Here is a 22,079-nt window from a genome sequence, read left to right as displayed (position 1 = left end):
CACTCAGAATGTATAAACTGCTTTCTTCACGATCTTGGTTATAGTTAATTATGACAGTATAAACTGTGTTTAGCAGATATCTAGAAAGAGTAACATTACTTTTAAATACATTTTCCTAGGAATCTGCAATCTTTGTAATGAGTAATGTATGGTCTCTATTTTTTGTTCGAAGTTCTAAAAGTGATAACTAATGGAAAAACTTTTCTTATTCCTTCCAATTCACATTTACAGGATATCAGAAGCTAATACAGGATTATGTAGTGCTAAGGAACTACAAGAATATTAAAAAGCTCAAACCACTGTTTGTCACTCAGCATTTAATATAAAAAAAACTATAAAAACTATGTACACCAATGAAATGTTTTCTACCATTTAATTTCTTAAATAAAAAATGTGGGGGGTTGCCTGACCAGGTGGTGGCAGAGTGGACCAAGTGTCAGACTGAGAGGCAGAGGACCAAGGTTCAAAATTCCATGGTCACAGGCTTAAGCACAGGGTCCCATGGTTGCTGGCTTAAGTCCCAAAGTCATGGGCTTGAAGCCCAAGGTCAACGGCTTGAGCAAGGGGTCACTTGCTCCGTTGTAGCCCCCTGGTCAAGGCACATATTAGAAAGCAATCAATGAACAACTGATGTTTCTCATCTCTCCCTTCCTGTCTGTCTCTATCTGTCCCTCTCTCTGTCATCCCTCCCCCGAAAAAAGAGCCAGAGTTAAAGCAGAAAACAATTTTCATGTTGAGTTCTATTAAAAGTATAAATGTTTCAAACACAAAGTATCCTTAAGGACCCACTGAATAGATACTGAAATTGGTATGCTTAAATTTTGTACTTTTGCTCTAAGTAAGACATTGAATGCTTTTAGGAATATATCCTAAGAACACCAAATCACTGATTCAAAAGAAATGCACCTCCATGTTCATGGCAGCATTGTTTACAATAGCCAAGATCTAAAAACAGCCCAAGTGCCATCAGCAGACTAAAAAGCTGTGGTACATACACACAATGGAAGACTACGCAGCCATGAAAAAGAAGGAAACCTTACCTTTTGCGACAACATGGATGGACCTGGAAACTATTGTTACGTGAAATAAGCCAGGCAGAAAAAGAAAAATATCATATGATCTCATTTGAGAACAATGTGAACTGAGGAACAGAATAAAGGTAGAGGAGTGATCCAAGGGACCAGAGGGAAAGCGGATGAGAGGATAGGACCAGAGAAGGGAGATTGGTGAAATTATATATACATAACACAGCGTTATAGAGTGCAGAAAAGCAAATCCTGGAGGGAAGGGGGGAGTGCATTTTGGGGAGGGGGACAAGGGGGATGTTGAGGGGAACACAGGGGTGGGGGGGAAGGATGTATTTGGTGGGACACTTGAATCTATGTAAACACAATTTAAATCAATAAAAAAAACAATGCAAAGGTAGTAAAAGTTGCACAAATGTTTTAGAAACATTTTTGTATGAAATGAAATTTGAAATTTTAATAAAATTCTTGCCTATAAGGTTGAAAGTGTACTTTGAGCACCAGTTTAAAAGGAAACATTTCAAACTATAAAGTAAATCAGTATGCACTTTATTTCAAGCCAAAGTTTTACATTAGGATCAACAAACTAAGTGTGGGCAAACTGTTGATTCGCATTTGAGAAATTACATAGTTTCTATTTAGGTTCTCTGAAAAAGAAGTTTGTTGCCACGGCATAAGATTTTATTTAACCTAAAACCACCTGAAGGTGTTTTTAAGTGTATCCTAAAGACGCCAAGAGAAAATATACTGTTCTGGAACTGTACAACTCATGACCACAGTGTAGATCTATTCATGGTGAAAGGTAAAGTTCACCAGCTCTCCAAAGGTAGTGAAAAATAGTAAGTCACCAAAGAAATGCCCAGATTAGCAAAGAACAATTAAAAACGACCAGGATCCACACAGGTTATTTATATCATATTTATCTACAAAGAAGTAACAACACTAAAAAACACATTGAAAACCAGTGTTTTAAACTTTGAATGTGGGATTTAAAAATATTCTATTAACCTGAAATTGCAATAAATTTTTTTTAACCAAATAGCATTTGACTGGCAATTCTGATATAATTTTTAGCTGTAATATTCCTAACAGGAATATCTAGATGCTATGGCCTATCAAATATAATTTGCATTTTTCAAATCAATACAAAATTTACCCATCATTTATACATTTTGTATTTATATATTTTTTAAAAAAATTAGATTTTATCGCTATGTAAATTTAGAATTTAAATTAAATTTGGACACCTAATATAGTACTCTTCATAACTTACTCCCCATTCTTTTTTTTATTTTAAACACCGGAAGCAAATGATTATGAAAATAAGTCTGCAATTTAAGGCATTTTAAAAGGAAAAATAATTAGGTGCCATTTGGCGTTTTATTTTGAAAGCGTACTTCTGTCTCACTTTTTTCACTAGCAAGAGAATAAAACACGAACCATTTTCATAAATATGACTACAATAATCAGAACACAAAAAAGGGTTGTAGGCATTGCTCAGATATTTAAAACAATAACACTTTCCCACTCACCTAAAAGAAAAATACTTTTGATTACCAGTTTATAAACACTAGTCACTGGCCATGTTAAAAGGTCCAGCAAGTAGAACTTTAATTGAGCAACACTTGAGAATGAATATATATATATGTAGACACATATGTGTGTCTACATATACCTATTCATTTTATATATAGCTAATATAATCAATAGGCATTCTCTCACAAAATTAAATCATACTTAATAGCCAGTTTTTAATAAACACTTGTTAACAGATCATCCATTTGTCTTATGTGAAGTTAGGCAATATCAAATGTTCTGTTATGGTCTCCATCTTCTTCAGAATCATCCTCTGAAGCTGTTGAAAGAAAACAGGATGATCAAGAATGATTTTAAGGGGGATGAGAATGGAAGCATAAATATGAAGCCAGAACAGCAACGGCTTGTAAAATAAAATCCCAATTTAGTACTGTTTAGTCAAAATGACAAGTTATGACAGAGTTAGGGTGGTTCAACTGTGGGTAATGCCTGTCCACAATGCCCCCACTCCCAATTTTTTTTAGCTTTTACAAAAAGGACAATGTTTAAAAATGTGGTTCAAGAACATCTAAAAATTTCTGAGATCAGTCTGTATTTATGGTAGCCAGTTACACTAGAGAAAAAGAGAACTTCAGGCAAGTGCTCTTATATACCTAAATAGAATCTGGCTTATTTGCCACTGCATGTTTTGATGCATCCAGTGAGAATGAAAAAATGTGCAGAGAATAACAGGGTATGTGTTTTTTGTAAATTACATTAAAACTATGTCCATACAATGCCAATAAAAAGCTCTTATTTAGTCAATACAGCTTTATATAGACACAGCCTAAGTTAAAATAATTGGACCTTACTGAGATTATTCTCGTGCCTCCACATTGTCAGAAAATCACTTTTGCAACATTTCTGACCTCAATTTATTTGAGTCATTAGTGCTCAAGAGTTTAATATGAAACATCCTGAAATGTCTTTAGATGAACATAAATATACTATAAACTGCTCTGCATGTCATGGAAAATGGAAGTTCATGAAAATAAACACTGAACTAGCATTTTCTCTTTTATCAAGGGCAGAAAGGTAAAATTTATACTCTTCTCATGTTAATAGTGGGCAATTTAAGAGCACCTAGCAAAGAGAATAAAGAAAATTAGGCTACATGTACAGAGGAAACTTGACATATTTTAGCCTACTTTTCTTGCAGAAAACATATTCATTTTAAATAAATGGTATCGAGTACATACTTAGCTCATGAATAAGTAAAAACTAGGGTCAAGTTTTATGCTATATCATGGAGAAGACTAAGGCTAAAAAATACAATAGCTTTGCAGAGAAATTTTTATGTATTCTATAAAATTTCAATCAGAGCCCATGTTCAAAATATATTAATATTCTGGTACTTGGGAGTTAACTTGTAGCACCATAACATCTTTCATTCTGGTGTTGAAAGATTCTCATCTTTCAGCAGAGTTTAGGTACACTTCACCTCCATCTTTTTCCTCTCATATGTAGGGAGTAGACACTGCTTGCTATTTAGAAAACTAAATTATCAATACGATGTTTTCAAAAAACAATCTGGGGGAAATGTGCACTGAAACAAATTACTATGATCGTATCTGACAAAGTATAAATTATAATTTACAAAAAAAGATCTTTGATTTAAACAACATAAGGGATCTGAACTAAGATAGTATAAAGGAAAAAAAAGATTTACACCAAATAAATTCCCATTTTATATAGCATTTGACTCCTTTATATACAATTTTTACAGACTAAATTCTGAAAAAATGGTACAGAATGACAAAAATCCATGTCTAGAGTAATTAAGGAATTAAAAGGTTCTAGTGAGGACTAAGTCTTTCTCAACCTACTTCAAAGAATGCCGAACTCCCTTGAAAGATGAAAATGTTAAGCACACTACAGACACTTTCAAGTACTTTGAAGATGAGTATAGAAGGTAATCAATTAGAGAATACCTATTTTAAAACACTTCAAAGAGTATATGAAAATTTGATCAGGCCCTGGCCGGTTGGCTTAGTGGTACAGCATCGGCCCGGTGTGTGGAAGTCCCGGGTTCAATTCCCAGTCAGGGCACACAGGAAAAGCGCCCATCTGCTTCTCCACCCTTCCCTCTCTCCTTTCTTTCTCACTCTCTCTGCCTCGGGTGCTAGAATGGCTCAGATTGCAGCAGAGCAATGCTCCAGAAGGGCCGAGCATCGCCCCCTGGTGGGAATGCTGGGAGGATCCAAGTCTGGCGCATGCCTCCCCCTTCTCACTTCAGAGAAAAAAAAAATTGATCATGGGGAGCCACATGCTTTGGGTGAAATAGTGCTAAGCAGGGTAATCTTGAGTCCCAGAAACTATTCCAGAACCACCAATATCTGTGCCCACATGGTATAAAGTACCATGGAGGTTGTAGAACATTGAGAAGAGGGTAAACTGTACAAACGTCTTTATAAAGATTTGGGCACTAAATGCCCTCATATAGGAGGAGCCCAGGACGATGCTGAAACATGGTTTTAAAAGCCTGGAGCTGCTGGTGGAGCTGGCTGCCTATAAAAAGGTCATGAGGACCTCAATAAGGAGGAAAAAACCAAAAAACCCCTACCATAATAGCTTCTGTTAATGGACTCAGAATTAGGGCTCTTTTACCCCTATTATCCTAAAACTATAAATAAGAAAAACCTTTTATGATCCAACCAAGCTGAATAACTAAAATTTCACACACACACACACACACCTAACAGATTAAAAGGTGTGGTTTAATTAGTAGTCAAACATGTATTCTTTTTCAATAATTATAAAAATCAAGGTGAGCCCTGGCCGGTTGGCTCAGCGGTAGAGCATCGGCCTAGCGTGCGGCGGACCCGGGTTCGATTCCCGGCCAGGGCACACAGGAGAAGCGCCCATTTGCTTCTCCACCCCTCCGCCGAGCTTTCCTCTCTGTCTCTCTCTTCCCCTCCCGCAGCCAAGGCTCCATTGGAGCAAAAGATGGCCCGGGCACTGGGGATGGCTCTGTGGCCTCTGCCTCAGGCGCTAGAGTGGTTCTGGTCGCAACATGGCGACGCCCAGGATGGGCAGAGCATCGCCCCTGGTGGGCATGCCGGGTGGATCCCGGTCGGGCGCTAGCGGGAGTCTGTCTGACTGTCTCTCCCTGTTTCCAGCTTCAGAAAAATGAAGAAAAAAAAAAATCAAGGTGATAAAAACAAAATTTTATTATAATAAAAACTAATGTCAGTTGCTCAGCCCAGCCTTTCCAAGATAACTGGTATTATTAAGCCTATTAAGAAAGCTCTAAGTTGACAGAGTATATACTTAGATTTTGCTCTGTAGGTTTAATTTGCAAAAGTAAACTTCAACAAGTCTGGGGAGGGGAAATTTCACCTACTTTCGAGATCTTCCATATGTGCCTGAAGAGTTCTTGCAAGGTTAATAAACTAGAAACAATGCAGAAAAAAATACAGTAGTTGAAATGTTGCAAATGGATCTAAAGAGAGCAGTAAAGGAGTTTCATTTCTATTTAAGAAATCAACACCATTTTAAGCTTTTAAATAGGGGTCTTTCTCCCAAATCACACCAAAAATAACAAACCCCAAGGATACTGTTTCTAATTTTTTTAAATCATTATTAGTCATGTAGAAATCATGTATTAATCGTGTAAAAATTGGGAGCAGATGCAGTACTATTATCAAATAACATTGCTCCTGTATAAATATAACACAACAATTATGAAGAAAAATAATTAAAAGTTTTACAATTTGGACTCATGATTTCAATTTTAATTGTCAATTTAAAAAATAAACTAAAACAAGAATCAGTGTTTTCCTGCCTAAATTTGATAGCTCTAGAAAGAAGTATTACTTTTAATTCTGTATTTCTTTAAAAAAATTTTTAATGGCTTACTTTAATATTAATTTGACTAGTTTTTCTAAACACATGAATTTAATAGACCTTAATCATACTTCATATAGTTTATTCATTTTTAAGAAAGAAGCCATTTTATGACATTAACTAACTTTAGGTACTATAATTTCCAAAGTACTCTGAAGTCAAGAGATCTTTGCTCAAATTCTTAACAGTAACAGACAGTTCATTCTTTTATCTCTCGATCATCATCTGTCAATTGGCTCACTGGGTATATATGAACTGTACCCACATGATGGTTACAGAAAAATGTTTCACCACTTTAGAAATTAATATACACTGATTTGGTAATTTTGAAATTACCATAAATGGCTAAATTTCACTAAGATGAACATTTATATAAAAATGTAGAAAGGATATACTTATAAATACATTTAAAAATATTAAGTGTTCAGATTAATACAGTAATGAAATGTAAGTGGCCTTAGCCCCTGCTAAACAAAACGGGTATGGCAACAGCATACAAATTTCCTCTGGGATGCTAAGGCAAACCATATTATTTACTAATAAATACCTAACCAAAAAACAGCTAGCTTAAGTGTTAAATTAAGGTTGTATGTACACAGCAAACACCAAGTAGTCCTTATCTTAAATAGTTTGTATTTTGGACATGCTTACAAATTAGTACATTGGTAAGCTATTAAATGACAGTAACAAATAAACTGAATTTCCCATACTCTTGGTTTCTGGAGTTTAATTTCAGGTTTCGAAGTTATAATACTGAGCCCTCCCCTCCCTAAATAAAAAAGAACTTTCTTCCCTTAGTGTTTCCAATTCTGTTTTTCACTGAAATGTATTCCAATTACCTTTAAGAGCCAGAAAATAACGTCTTTCTCAAAATAGCTTCATGAGAAAATTAGGCTGCTTGATGTAGAAGACAGCAATTTCTATTAAATCTACAATCTTTATTTTTATTTTTAAGACACATTTCAATATAAGAGAGCTCCCCAGAGGAAACAGAATGTGAACACATAAAACAATCTGCTTTCCAAAGAAAACACTTGGTGCATCACACCCTCCCTTCGCCCCCACTCCAATATTACTTACTCGGACTCGTGTGCTTGGTTCATTTGTATTTCCCATCATATCAGAAAAGCTTTGTTCGCACAAGTGCAGTAACACAACTAGGTAGAGACCAGAGCTGATAAACTCATAATCAGCCTTCAACAAGGAAGCAAACAAGAGAAAAAGAATATGAAGAATGAAAATTAGTAAACTCGAGGTTGATAATCATAGAACACTGATAAACTAGAGGAAATGTACTCATGTGTAGTTCCTAATAAGAGATTTAGGTCATCTATTAAAACAGGAAATAAATTTTTACTTATGCCAAATAATGCATCCAAATAGGTGTGTAAATATCCTCTTTAGTCTCATATAGTCTTCCTTTATGTAATGATTTTATGAAAGGAACTTTTAAATCACTTGATAGTAGAATGAAAACTTGGGTTTATTATAAAATTCCAACAAGATTTCATTGCACAATAGCTTTAAATGTTTACTTAAAAATTACCATTTCGTCTACAGCTAAGTCAATATACTATATAAATAAAACCTATTCTGATAGGTAGTTGTTTTTTATTTATTGATTGATTTTAGAGAGGGACTGGAGAAAAGCTAAAAGTATCAACTGTTAGTTGCTTCACTTTAGTTGCTCATTGAGTGTTTGTGGTACGTACCTTGACTGGGCAAGCTAAGGGTTTCAAACCAGTGACCTCAGTGTTCCAGGTTGACACTCTACCCACTGTGCCACCATAGGTCAGGTGGATCAAGTGTTTTTTAATGTGCTACAATTAATTTAAAGGCAACACTAATTATACAAATGAACTAAAAAAAAGAAAAATTAACTAAAAAAAGGGGGAAACGTTCAAATAGTTCTTTGATTTCAAACTGTTCTATTGTTTTGAAGCTAAGACTACAAATCATACAGTGTTTCTAAAATCTAAACTGACTGTAGGTTTTTATATATCAGACTATCTGTAAATTATACCATTTTTTTGGTAATTAACATATCAAAAAACTATATATTCTTAGTACCAATTTCAGCAAATTATCAAATTCTAGAGTATTCAAGAAATTTAAAATTGATTAAAGTTTCTTTCACTGTTTCACCTAATTATTTTATTTTTAACTTAAAAGGTAATTGTATAACCTTAAGATTAAAATAACTTAATGGTTATCACCTTGAAAAACATGAAGCCACTGGATAATGTAATAGTAAACTGAATTAAACCGATCACTTAAAATGGAGGGTGGGGTGGAGGAGAGGTAGTCAGGCCACTAGAATCCATGATGCATGAAAAACAAAGAAGTTAAAACCAGGAAGTTTCATCAAACTGGTTTTTACAATGACTCAACCTAATATTTCCTAACAATTCTAAATTATGTAAGACGTGGATCATTAAAATCCTTGGAGAATAAAAACATTCCTGGTTGAACTGTAAAAAAGCAAACACCTTTAAGAGACATGCTGGAGCGCCTAGAGAAGGAAAAATGGCAAAAAAACATCCTTTGAAACCTACTCTCATTTTGAGAAAAATTAAAAAAAATTTCTTTTGTTTATTCCACCTTTGCATACACTCCTTCGTCTCATCCTTTAAAGTACCGGTGCTCAGCTATCTAGAGACACTCTGGGAATTTAAAAAAATTCCTTGTTTAAAGTGGTAGTCTTTATTCTTCTCTTGTTTTTCTTTTACTTTAAAAATGGTATTCTTTTTGGACAACTCACTCTTTAGAGAATAACACAATAAGTCTCAGAGTAGCATCTCTACTACATCAATTACCTACTGTTTCATTCACTGTATCAGTGATTTTTAACCTGGATCTAAACAATTAGCTTCAAGAGATATGGGAGTCCCTTAAATTATATACAGATCTTATGTGTATTTTGTAAAAAGTGCTCACTGTTTTAAACAGATTTTCAAGACCTATCCATTTATTCCCACATTTAAAAGTAAAGGGTGTCCACAAAAGACCATACTGCATTCTTCCATTTATACGAAATATTCAGAACAGATATCCAGAGACAGAACACAGACTGGTGCTTTCCAGGGGATACAGGAAGAGGAGTAATAGGGAGAAACTGTTCAATGGGTCCAGGATTTTCTTTCAGAGCAATGAAGATGTGTTAGAACTAGATACAAGTGGTGGCTGCACAACATGGCAAATGTACCACCCACTGATGTTACATAAGTGGTTCATTCTAGGTGGTTTTTATGTTATGTGAACTTAGTGTCGATTTAAAGAAGGAGGTACAATACTCCTTCATTTAATCCTTCATTTAAAGTGTTTTAATAATTCATACATTCTCTCACCATCATACATCACTTTTTATAATAAGTATACTAAGCTTACTTGGTTAGTATGGCTCTAGGATTACCCTAGTAATCGTTAACATCTTTTCCCTACCCACTCTCCACCCACTCTGATTTTTCTTTAAGAAAAATATTGAACTCTCTACCTATAAAATTTAAGCATCTCAAAAAAAATTTACATTTAACGCTCTTCAAGAAACAAAAATTAGGGATCAAAATTATAGGGAAGGAGCAGGAGCTATCAACACATACCAAAAATATGAGAAATGAGAAGACAGCTGAAAAATTTATTATGATCAAAGAAAGCCTGGCATTATTCATTATATAAGGAATGGCTAAACTGTAATGACACAAACACTAAGATAGAGAAAAACAATTTGAACATGGAATGAAAGACTAATTATTCCTAACATAAAAAATATAGAAATAGAAAACAATCCAGGGCTTGGTATTTTAATCATGTTCCAGCACTCAGAGGCATCTGCAACTGAGACATCTGTGGGGAAACAGGCTCACATGTCTACTCTGGGATCCTTTTCCTAAGCCTTTATTATTTACAGGTTTACGTAGGAAACGTTATGATGTATTTAACTTAATAAATTTAAAATCTGAGACTTGGTTATTTGCCTTTCAGTTTCAAGAATTTAGGAGACAAAATTATAATATCCAATGCAATGACAGAAAATTATGTTTAAGAACATTACTGCTACTCTTATTATTTTAATGCCGGTTGTCTGACCATGTTTTAATCTTTTCTTCAAGAGTTGTCCTTTAACCATAGAACAGACACTTACCAAATTAGGCAAAATATACTAACTTGTTCATTTGCATGAGCTCTATGTAGTTCATGAATATCAAAATCCTCCAGGTTAAGCTGCAACTTCTCTTTACAAAGTTCACAGGTGGTTACAGCCTCTAATGAAGAACCTGGTGAAAACAAAATTACAAGTAAAGCTTAGTTTTGCTGTATCTCCATAAAACATTTGTACTTGTAAATTTCAAGCTTAGAATATAGTTGGAAAGTAATGTCTCCTAAAATAGCAACCAGCAACATGTCATGTGTAATGTCAGGTCCTAGTCTATGGTATTTAGGCCTCCACCCATTATTTAGATACCTGTTGTTGTTTTTTCTTTCAGATACTCATACACCACTGATCCTGGGAAGTTGCCAATGGAATGTCACCTGTACTTCCTACTTCCTGTTTAAGTACCTTGGCAAGTTTGACATTAAAATAATGTTTAATAACATAGCATCTCAAACAACTAGTTACATATACCCAGGCCAGTATCTTTCATGTGACAACATATACCTAAGATCTTCTGTGGTTAAGGAATGTTCTGTCCCTAGGTTAAGAGGAAAAAAAAGAAATCCACCTTTGTCCAGATCAAAATAGCTCCATTCTACCATACAAGAAATAAAGTCCTGATACATGCCACTATATAGATGAATCTTGAAAACATTATGCTAAGCAAAATAAGGTAGACACAAAAAGGACAAATACATTATTCAATTTATGAAATATGTAGAATACGCAAATTCACAGAGAAAGTAAATTTGAAGTCACCAGGGATTGGGAGGAAAGAGAGGGGGGCGTTACTGTTTGAAGTGATGAAAAGGTTTTAGAAATAGATAATGGTGGTGGTTGCACAACATTCTGGATGTACACAATGTCACTGAATTGTACACTTAATAATGGTTAAAAGGGCAAATTTTACATTAAATATTTCACCACAAATTTAAAATAAGCTCCTTCTGTCCCACTTCTGGTTTCATTTAAGTAGGTAGCTGTCTTGTCTAATTAAATACAAAGCCACCTCCCGCCCATGTATTTACTTTCAGATAGGACTTTAAATTTAAAATCCAAGCAGCAGTAGGTAGTTACTTACATGCATTCTCTAGAAATAGCTAAAAGCAAAATAAATGCTATTCTGAGGTAATATATTGTCTGTATTTGTCTCAAAATGTGCTTTAGTTAAATTACATAAGATAGTTAATATAAATGTATCAAGAACTAAAATCAGGCTAAGTCCATAATATGACCTGGCGGAGAATATAAAGAATGTGAAAGACATTTAGAAGGTTTTCTCTTATCAGTCATTTCTTAAAACTATTTTGTGATTCAGAAGCAGGAAAACTATGATGATCACCAAATATAGACCTTGGAGATCATTCAACACAAATTATTTCACATCTTAGGTGCTTCATTTTTCTCTTCTACTGAATAAGTAACATAAAGAAGTTGTCTATAAAGCCATCCCCAGCTAGGAAGAACTCATTTATCCCTTTCTTTTACCATTATACCTCACCCCATTCTAGTGGCCCTGCCTACATTTGCCAAAACTTGCACTAGATATTCACATTTGTACATCCTGCAGAGTTTACAGTTTACACAACTGCTTTACATTTTTAAATCACTCTCTACCAGAATAAATCTTCTACCAGATGGGGTCTTTATGGTAAGTATGAGAAAGGCTTATGAAAATTTATCAGAAAAATTCAGTTCTTGAGATCTTTACATTCATTTGATCATTTCTTAAAAGTACTTATCTTATAAAGGATTTATAATCTTATAAAACCCATTTGAGTATTCATCATGTGCCCAGTATTGTGAGGAACTATTTATAAACATGATCTCATCTGACTTCACAATAAATCGATAAAGGTAATAAATATTACTCAATTTTAGTCATGATGGAACTGAAAAGCCCCACCCCAAACCTATTTTGGAATATTCAGGAGTGGATCTGAAGCATCCACATTTTAAAAAATTTTAATGGGTAATTTTGCTCTGTAGCCAGAGTTGAGAGCCAATATTATGAAAGTTACTCAAGATTCTACAGTTAAATGTTGGAGCTATTACTCCAATCTAGGCTGTCTAACTTCAAAAAGCCAATGTTCTTAAACAATACCTGTATTATCTGTTTTCCTATGTATTACAACACCAACAATCCAATTGCAAATATATCAGAAGGTGAGTCAGGTTGTTTTTCATTTTGGTAATACCTAACATTACTGGGCCCTTACTACCTGTCAAGAACCATGCTGAGTACTCATTTAATCTTAGTAACACTTCAGGGAGTGACTAATAATGTTTATGAGGCTGTCATAACATCATACAACCAAGAAAAAGTTATAGATGAGATGGCCCATCCCAAAGCTTTGGGATTGGGCTAGCTTAAAAGAAAGAATAACTCCCCATCCCAAGGATATCTTTGCTACTTGTCTGCAGGAAAAAAGTTCCTGCAGTAGTCTTATAATCTCCAGCCTAAACAGGTAACCTGAATCCTCTAACAGATTATTAAAATTAAAGCCATCATACCTCAAAACCTATTTGCCTATGTCTCCAAGATATCATTATCAGACCTTTAATCTTGCACAATTAGGTACATTTATTAATGTGATTTAATTTCCCACCTTTCTCACCCTATTAGTCACTCCACTATGTCCTCTGGTACATATGGCTAATGTAAGTATATTCTTCTCATAACCAATGTCTTTTTTGAGATTGGTTCCACTCCATGCCTGCACCAGTGCCCCCCAGACTGGCACTCTTCTACAGCCCTCTCCCTCCCTCACCACCCTTTGTACCTCAGGAGCAGGAAGTAGGGCAAGATGCCCCTCACACCCACTGCTGTTATGAAACTCCAACTCATTCATTAATGACTTTCACATCTGGCTATCTTCTTTACCAACTTATTCCTGGCTATTTCAACATCCACACAGACCACTTTTGATTCTGACTTCCTCAAACCTCCTTGCTTCCAACATTACCCCTTTCCACCACAGCCACCTACCCTATGGTCATACACTTAACTCTGTCATCACAAGTTTACTGCACTAATCCTAATTCTGTATTTCAAGCATCCTCTCTTTCTGTGTATCTATAATTTCTCATCATTCTAGCTCACCTACTCTGGCAATTATTTTCAATGTCTATGAGACTCAAAGACACTGATCCTAACACTTTCTCACTATCCACTTCATGATGTACTTATCCCCTCAAGATTTTAATCAGCATGAACACAATTATATCCTTAAAAATACTGTTAACCCCTTTCATCATACATATTTGTCAGGTATAGACCCCAATGCCACTACAGTCAAAGCTTTGGCTGTATCCAAACATCTAGAAACTGCTTTTAAAAGAAGTACACATATATCACTTGTCAATTTTAAGTTAAAAAAACTGTAAGAGTTAAATGTCTGGCTTTCCCAAGGCTCTGTCCTGGGCTGATTTCTAGGATATCTGCTCTTTTTCTAAGTGACTTTATTTAATTCCAATACTTAAAATATTATGTGTGTACTTATGATTACCAAAACTGTAATCTTTAGCATCAATATCCCCTGAAACATCAAGCTTGTCTAGCTAACTGCCCAGTTGACATTTCCATATGGTTAACTCTTTTTTTTTTTTGTATTTTTCTGAAGCTGGAAACGGGGAGAGACAGTCAGACAGACTCCCGCATGCGCCCGACTGGGATCCACCCAGCATGCCCACCAGGGGCAACGCTCTGCCCACCAGGGGGCGATGCTCTGCCCCTCCGGGGCATCGCTCTGTTGCGACCAGAGCCACTCTAGCACCTGGGGCAGAGGCCAAGGAGCCATCCTCAGCGCCCAGGCCATCTTTGCTCCAATGGAGCCTTGGCTGCGGGAGGGAAAGAGAGAGACAGAGAGGAAGGAGAGGGGGAGGGGTGGAGAAGCAGATGGGCGCTTCTCCTGTGTACCCTGGCCGGGAATCAAACCTGGGACTTCTGCACGCCAGGCCGATGCTCTACCACTGAACCAACCGGCCAGGGCCTGGTTAACTCTTTGAATAGAATTATCTTCATGCTCACTGACCCCCAGGAGTGAGTTTTTATTTCAAAAAATAAAATTAGTTATAGTTAATTTTATTAACTTAAAATCATGTTTGTTTGATAACCTATTTATGGAAAGAAGAACATACATTTGCCTTTTTTTAATGTTGCCTTACATATTTTTTAAATGTGTACTGCGGATGGTCAGGAAGCATGAGGACGTCCATGAACGTTCATACTACTCAAAGGATTAATAAGCAGTTCATATATAAAATTTCCAAAAAAGAACTCTTGATTTCCTGTCCCAAATTCATTCCATTCCTAACCTTCTGTATTTCAATAAATGACCCTAACGTTAACTTAGTTGCTCAAAGCAAAAAATGGGCTTCCCTAATTGTTCTTTCTCCTTTACTACATCGAATCCACTGGCAAGTCTGACAGACTCTACCTCTAAAACATACTAGATCCATTCATTTTTACCATCACCATCACTACCTCTTATAAGATACATTTCTGGTTGGTTACCACAATAGATTACTAGTTGACTTCCCTGCTTCTACTCTTGTCCCCCTAGAAACCATTCTCCACAAAACAGCTAAAATAGAAATAAGATCATTTTACTCCACTCTCCTTCAGTGCAGTATTCTCCTCATAGCTACATAAAAATCTAACTTCAGACATTAGCTCTAAGTCTTGAATGAGCTAGCCTCTGCCAATCTCTCATGTTTCAGCTGCATCACCCTTCTCCTTGCCTACTCCTTATACTATAGAAACACCAAGCTTCATTCAGTTCTAAGTCATTATCACCTTAAAGTCATTGAACTAGTTGTTCCCTTTGCTAGAAAACCCGTGCCCTCATTCTGGATTAGCTAGCTCCTCTTTGCTCAGTTTAAATGTGCTCACCTCAACAAGACCATTCTTTAACACTCAATATTACCACCACGAGAGCAAGTAAGTTCTCTGTATTGTTTATCACTCTGAACCTCACATCTTGAACTGTGCCTGGTTCCATACCAGGCACTCAATAAACAAATGAATTCTACAGTAACCTTATTATTACTGTCCAACATTAGGCAACAGCATCAGAAACAATAAATTTTTCTTAAGAACATATAGCTAGTAAACAGTAAGTATATTTCTTTGATCCAAAGGGATCTTACATAATATTATAGGTTACCCAATAATAAATTATAATTGCATTATACCTATGAAGTAGTAAATTATTATTGCGTGAATAATATGTAAGAAATACTATGAATTAAATTTATGATGCAAGACTAATGCTCTTCAATGTTTTTGTTCCAAAAAACAATCAAGGCAATTTTGATAAGAGTTAAATGTAACAATCAGTAAATTATAACCTCTCAACTAAAATGCATACATATGTGCATCTCATGGAAAAACTGTGAAAACATAATACACAAAAGGTTGTATCTTACCAGAGTTAATTTTCGCCTGTAACCACTTTTTCATACACTCTTGATGGACATACTGCAAACTTCCTGTGCACTTGCATGGCTCTATTAGCAAATTAGATGATGATGCAGCTGCCATCTGACAAATTCTACATAAGTCACCTTCTTCTTCTTCAGAGTCCTCTAAAAGGAGGCTGAAAAAGAAATCACATTTCTTAGAGCTATCAAAACTGATCCTGGTTGGTCATTTCCAGTAATAAATAATCCCAAACAATATCCTTTTTGTTATTTCTACTCACATTCTCTCTGCTCAGAAAAAAACAAACAACAATAAACAGCAACCACCATAAAAAATCATTACAATGAGAATAAAAATTATAATAAATATTTTAAAGCTAAATTAAATAAGCTATTCTATTACTTATCTTCAAATGATCTAAGTAATTGTCTTTGGTACTACAGTTCAAGTTCCATACTTTTCACAATCACTGTACCAAGTATCCCTAAGAGATTATAATTTTTGCAGTAATACAGACTACCTGAATCCTCCTCCCAACCCCAAAAAACTTTCAAAACAACTGGAATGACTTAAACAAATATGGACTAGTAACTTCTCACTTACATGCTGTCAGAACAACAAATGTTGAAACTAATAAGCTTTTGAAATTAAATCACAGTAAAAATCAAAAACATAAATTTGAAAATTCTCTCTTCTCCCCAACCCAGCAATGTTATTAAATCATCTTGATTTACACAAAGGTAGGCAGGCTTTTGTTTATGTGTGGAGCAGCTTCCATTAACCTATGTACTCCCCTTAGTAGACAAACATGTAGAATAAGTTAAATGTAGAACAATATATATTTATTAAGAAATTATTTTTTTGTTAAAATCCTTATTATCTAGCATGAAAAAAGTATTCAGTAAATTGATAACACTGAATGATTAAATTGAAATAAAATCTGGATTACATGGGTTCTGAGTAAGTTCAGCAAGGATGTGTGAGAATAGGTACACAGCAGTTAGGTAACTTTCATGCTCTGGTTTAACCAGAGGTGTGAACCCCAAATATAAACCTTTATGTTTTACCTTTAGATTTAACTTTCTACAATTCAGTTTCAATTACATTTTCCTCGGGAGATTCAATTTTTTTTACACTTATTACAGCAGCCCCTCTTTATCTGTGGGGGAATATGTTTCAAGACTCCCAGTGGAAGCCCGAAACCATTGAGAGTACCAAACCATATATAAACTATGTTTTTCCTATACATACATATCTATGATAAAGTTTAACTTATAAAATAGGCACAGTAAGAATTTAAAAATAAGACAGAGTGATCATAACAATATACTGTATTAATAGAAATATAAATGTGATCTCTTTCTCTCTCTCAAAATATCTTATTTTACTGTTTGTACAGGGTGGATATGCTAGATAAAGGAATGAGGATCCTCATGAGTAGGACAGAGCCAGGTGGCATGAGGTTTCATCACGATACTCAAAAAGTGCATGATATAAAATTCATGAATTGATTTTCTAGAATTTTCCATTTATTATTTTCAGGTAACAGCTGAATAAAGGTAACTAAATCCACTGAAAGGGAAACCACAGATAAGGAGGAACACTACAATTTAAATGCAGAATGTCTTAAAGATCCTCATGAGCAAAAAATATAATAAAGGAATACACACACACACTGTGTCAAAATAACCAACAAATGCCACTTTAAAAACTAACCAGACAGCATAATGCTGGTTTGTTTCTCCCTAGAAATCATTAAATGCTTTGCCTGCTGCTTATACTACTGCACTCAATTAATCTAACTTAAGCACAAGAATTACTTAAAACTATTATAGTTTTAACTATTAGTTATAATAGCTGTAACGGTTGTACCTACATTCCTCAGTAGACAGCTTGCAATCAAGAGGGAGTTGCTACAGTAATGTTCAAGATAAAACTACAAGGGCAGAGTAAATGTTTCTTTAAGAAAGGAAAACCAGAAATGCTGAAAGCAGAAAGAGAACAGTCATATGGTACAATGTGTCCTATATTTAAGGAAACATGGGATTATAGTAGTCCAGGGCCCAACACCTCAGAGTGTGAAGCTCCCTTTATCCCCAGAATTAAATTTGAATATATATGTTCTTAAAAGTATGAATATATCGGCCCTGGCCAGTTGACTCAGTGGTAGAACGTTGGCCTGGCGTGCAAGAGTCCTGGGTTCAATTCCCGACCAGGGCACACAGGAGAAGCGCCCATCTGCTTCTCCACCCCTCCCCCTCTTTCCTCTCTGTCTCTCTTCCCCTCCTGCAGCCAAGGCTCCATTGGAGCAGAGATTGCCCGGGCGCTGAGGATGGCTCTGTGGCCTCTGCCTCAGGCGCTAGAATGGCTCTGGTTGCAACAGAGCAACGCCCCAGACAGGCAGAGCATCACCCCCTGGTGGGCATGCCGGGTGGAACCCGATTGGGCACATGTGAGTCTGTCTGACTGCCTTCCCTTTCCAACTTCAGAAAAATACAAAAAAAATTCAAAAAAAAAAATTATGAATATATCTAAAATGATAGTAAAAGCTATTTTCTTCCAACACTCCATTACATTAGGCTTTTAAGAAAAAGAAAAGAAATAAAATGCTCTATAACCTTAGCTTTACATAGTTTTCTTCCTGCATTTTATATGTACTATCCTACTCCATTTCTTCATTAAAATTCAGTTGCTAGATAAAAAAATAACTAGAAAATCTTTGATCTCTCATCTTTTCATTCTCACCAGAGATTTTTAATTAAACTTCAACTGTACAAAAGATTTCATCTCTATAAAAATTCTTTAAGTCTGAAATTTAAACTGGTATATAAAATTTAAACTGGTATATAAAAATATAAAGTATATACTCAAGACTTCAAAAACAAAATTAAAAATATGTACAAATAATTTTACTTTCAAAAGATTTGAGGTAAGAATTAAAAATAAATAGTATAGTCTGACCAGGCAGTGGTGCAGTGGACAGAGCACTGGACTAGGATGCGGAGGAACTAAGTTCGAGACCCAGAGAACACCAGCTTGAGCGCGGGCTCATTTGGTTTGAGCAAGAATCACCAGCTTGAGCCCAAGGTCACTGGCTTGAGCAAAGGGCTACTCAGTCTGCTGTAGCCCCTGGTCAAGGCACATATGAGAAATCAATCAATGAACAATTAAAGTGCTGCAACAAAGAACTGATGCTTCTCATCTCTCTTCCGGCCTGTGTGTCCCTATCTGTCCCTCTGTCTGTCATAAAAAACAAAAATCTGCTTTAAAAAAATAATAGTACATAAATGATCTTATTAATCATTGTACAAATCCAATTTAGCACTAGTCTATCAAGAAATAGGGTAAGAGCCTGACCAGGCGGTGGCGCAGTGGACAGTGTGTCGGACTGGGATGCGGAAGACCCAGGTTCGAGACCCCGAGGCAACCAGCTTGAGCGCGGGCTCATCTGGTTTGAGCAAAAGCTCACCAGCTTGGACCCAAGGTCCCTGGCTTGAGCAAGGGGTTACTTGGTCTGCTGAAGACCTGCAGTTAAGGCACATATGAGAAAGCAATCAATGAACTACTAAGGTGTCACAACGAAAAACTGATGATTGATGTTTCTCGTCTCTCTTCATTCCTGTCTGGCCCTATCTATCTCCCCACCCCTCTCTGTCTCTGTAGGAAAAGAAAAAGAAATAGGGTAAGAGATTACGATTTTTGTCTTTGTGTGCATCTGTATCCAAAGCTGTTTAAAATCATCTTTAGGTTATTTGTTGATGCAGTCTATGCCTATCTCCATTATTAATTCTCATTCATTTACCTCTGAATAGGCTGTAACATCAATGCTAACATCTTAGTGTAAATTTCAAGGGAAAAATTTTAGCATTCAGTGTTGTAAAAAGCTATTTTAAAAGTAAGTTTCTTCTCTAATCTACTCTTGCTTTATGGCAGTAGTAGTCAACCTGGTCCCTACTGCCCACTAGTGGGCATTCCAGCTTTCATGGTGGGCGGTAGCAGAGCAACCAAAGTATAAATAAAAAGATAAGATTTAACTATAGTAAGTTGTTTTATAAAGATATATTCTGCCAAACTTAGCGAAAATCCGACATAAAGTACTTGGTAAGTAATTATTATTATATGCTTTAACTTGCTGTAACTCTGCTTTATAAATTTTATAAAGTAAAGTTACTTTCCTACTTTATAAAACACCATTACTATGGAACTGGTGGGTGGTTAGAAAATTTTAATACTAAAAGAGACACAAAAGGTATAAAAAGGTTGACTATCCCTGCTTTATGGGCTTAAAACAGTTATTCAAATTTACCTCTCTTTTATTTTCTGCAGTCTTTCTGGATCTCTTGAAGGTGCACTTTTAGTTTTATCACTTTTTCCATCAGACGAACTCCAACCTGAAGGAATAATATCTACAGTGATCATGACATTGTCGGTCAAATTACTTCCAAGTGCTGGCGGGACTGCAAATCGAAATAAAGAACCAGGAAGGATCCCAGTGATTCCTGTGTTTCTTCCACTATGAGCTGTATCTGATGTGGAGCCACCCGTAGCAGCACTGCTTGATGCTGCAGGTACTTGTGATCTGTTGGCAGCAGCCCCAAGGGGAACACTCTGTGCTTCAAGGTGAACCACTTCACTTGATTCTCTCCTAAAAATATGAGACCTAGGTGGTATATCAGAGGTGGGTATCCTTGAAGATTCATCTCGTCCCTCTCGCCTCCTTCTAGAGAACAAAGGTGTGCATCTATTCCTAAGTGAGGAAGATAACCAAGGTCCTGTATTTCTACCTTCAGATTCTTGGTTAAAATTTTCTGAATCTGGCTCAGAACTATGATGTTGGCTAAGAGATGACAAACCCCATCTTCGCCTAAGAAATCGAAATCCCTGAGAAGCTTCAGATGCCCTATTATCAGAAACGTCAGAAGATGCTGCTGCATTACTACGAGACTGTGAAGTTGTTGAGATTCTTGGAGAAATATAAGAATTTTCAGAACTCAATGATCTTGTATTTAAAGATTCTTGACTAGATCTTCGTGAAAAAAAGGTAGATGACATACTAGAAGCTATACGTGACAGCAACCTTCTGGTTGTACGTCTACCGTCATTGTCAGAAGATTCTTGAAATGATCTTTGAGATGAACCAAGTCTATCTAAATTGCTTATAGTTGAAGTTTCATCTCTATTTGAAATAAAAGAAAATCCAGGCTGTGTACTGCTTTGAAGAGATTCCAATTCTCTTGGAGAAAAATTTGATCTTAAAGAATTTCTACTAGAGTCTCTAGAACATGGTATGGTCTGATGTTCAGAAGGCATTTGGTGGTTGGTGGATGATGAATTCAATTGTAAAGTGCTCACTGAGTTCTCTTTTGGTCTTGCTCCCTGTGAATATGAAGAAGGTACTCTGTCTTGAACATCTATTTTTGAAAGTAAGGAAAAAATAAAATTAAATGAAATAACTTGACTATTATTAAAATACGCATTTATAAATGACTACTGACAAAATGAAATATTGCTTTCAAACTGAACACTGCTACACTATAACTACACAGCTTTAACTATTATTATAGAAAAAAACATTAATGTACTTCTCTTTCTATATTTTTGGTAAAATCCAGTACTTCTGTATTAACTCAACATTACAAAGTTAAAGGAAATGTGAACTAGCAAACATCAATTTATCAAATTGATGCAAGTCAAACAGTTGAATTTGTTAATCAGAAATTGACTTAGTAGAAGAATATCTAATCTAAAATCTACATGGGTAAGAAATTTTAAATGGGCCAAATAATTCATTGTAAATGACTCTTTTAACAAATATAAGCAATATAATCTTAGAGATACAGTGTTTGGGTGATTTTAAGTTATTTCATATAAATATTATCACCCTTGTAATTTTATGGCAAATCTTGCTAACAGCTAAAAATTTCTCCCTTTTTTTTCCCTTTAAGGCAGGGGTCCCCAAACTATGGCCTGCGAGCCGCATGTGGCCCCCTGAGGCCATTTATCCAGCCCCACCGCACTTCCGAAAGGGTCACCTCTTTCAATGGTGGTCAGTGAG

General features: G+C 35.7%; 1 protein-coding gene and 1 long non-coding RNA gene across 7 annotated transcripts in view; both read right to left on the bottom strand.

The window, feature by feature from the left end:
- Nucleotides 1–22,079, bottom strand: part of LOC136378965 (uncharacterized) — a 339,755-nt gene that overhangs the window by 1,702 nt on the left and 315,974 nt on the right. The window lies entirely within an intron of this gene.
- The window catches only part of MARCHF7 (membrane associated ring-CH-type finger 7), a 57,854-nt gene continuing 37,333 nt past the window's right edge, over nucleotides 1,559–22,079 (bottom strand). For 3 of the 6 annotated variants that reach the window (XM_066346478.1, XM_066346481.1, XM_066346479.1), the window contains exons 5-10: nucleotides 20,331–21,435; nucleotides 16,030–16,199; nucleotides 10,611–10,720; nucleotides 7,527–7,640; nucleotides 5,944–5,992; nucleotides 1,559–2,880 (exon numbers count right to left, since the gene is read on the bottom strand). In XM_066346478.1, the coding sequence (XP_066202575.1) occupies nucleotides 2,822–2,880; nucleotides 5,944–5,992; nucleotides 7,527–7,640; nucleotides 10,611–10,720; nucleotides 16,030–16,199; nucleotides 20,331–21,435 (1,607 nt within the window). In that variant the 3' untranslated portion in view covers nucleotides 1,559–2,821. Of the gene's footprint in view, nucleotides 2,881–5,943; nucleotides 5,993–7,526; nucleotides 7,641–10,587; nucleotides 10,721–16,029; nucleotides 16,200–20,330; nucleotides 21,436–22,079 lie in introns of all 6 variants that reach the window. The other 3 variants (XR_010746658.1, XR_010746659.1, XM_066346482.1) reach the window with 3 other exon arrangements.

The sequence above is a fragment of the Saccopteryx leptura genome, chromosome 7 (genome assembly GCF_036850995.1).
Source record: "Saccopteryx leptura isolate mSacLep1 chromosome 7, mSacLep1_pri_phased_curated, whole genome shotgun sequence".
Classification (NCBI taxonomy): Eukaryota; Metazoa; Chordata; class Mammalia; order Chiroptera; family Emballonuridae; genus Saccopteryx; species Saccopteryx leptura.
Note: the sequence above shows the minus strand (reverse complement) of the source record. Positions and strands in the feature narration are given on the sequence as shown.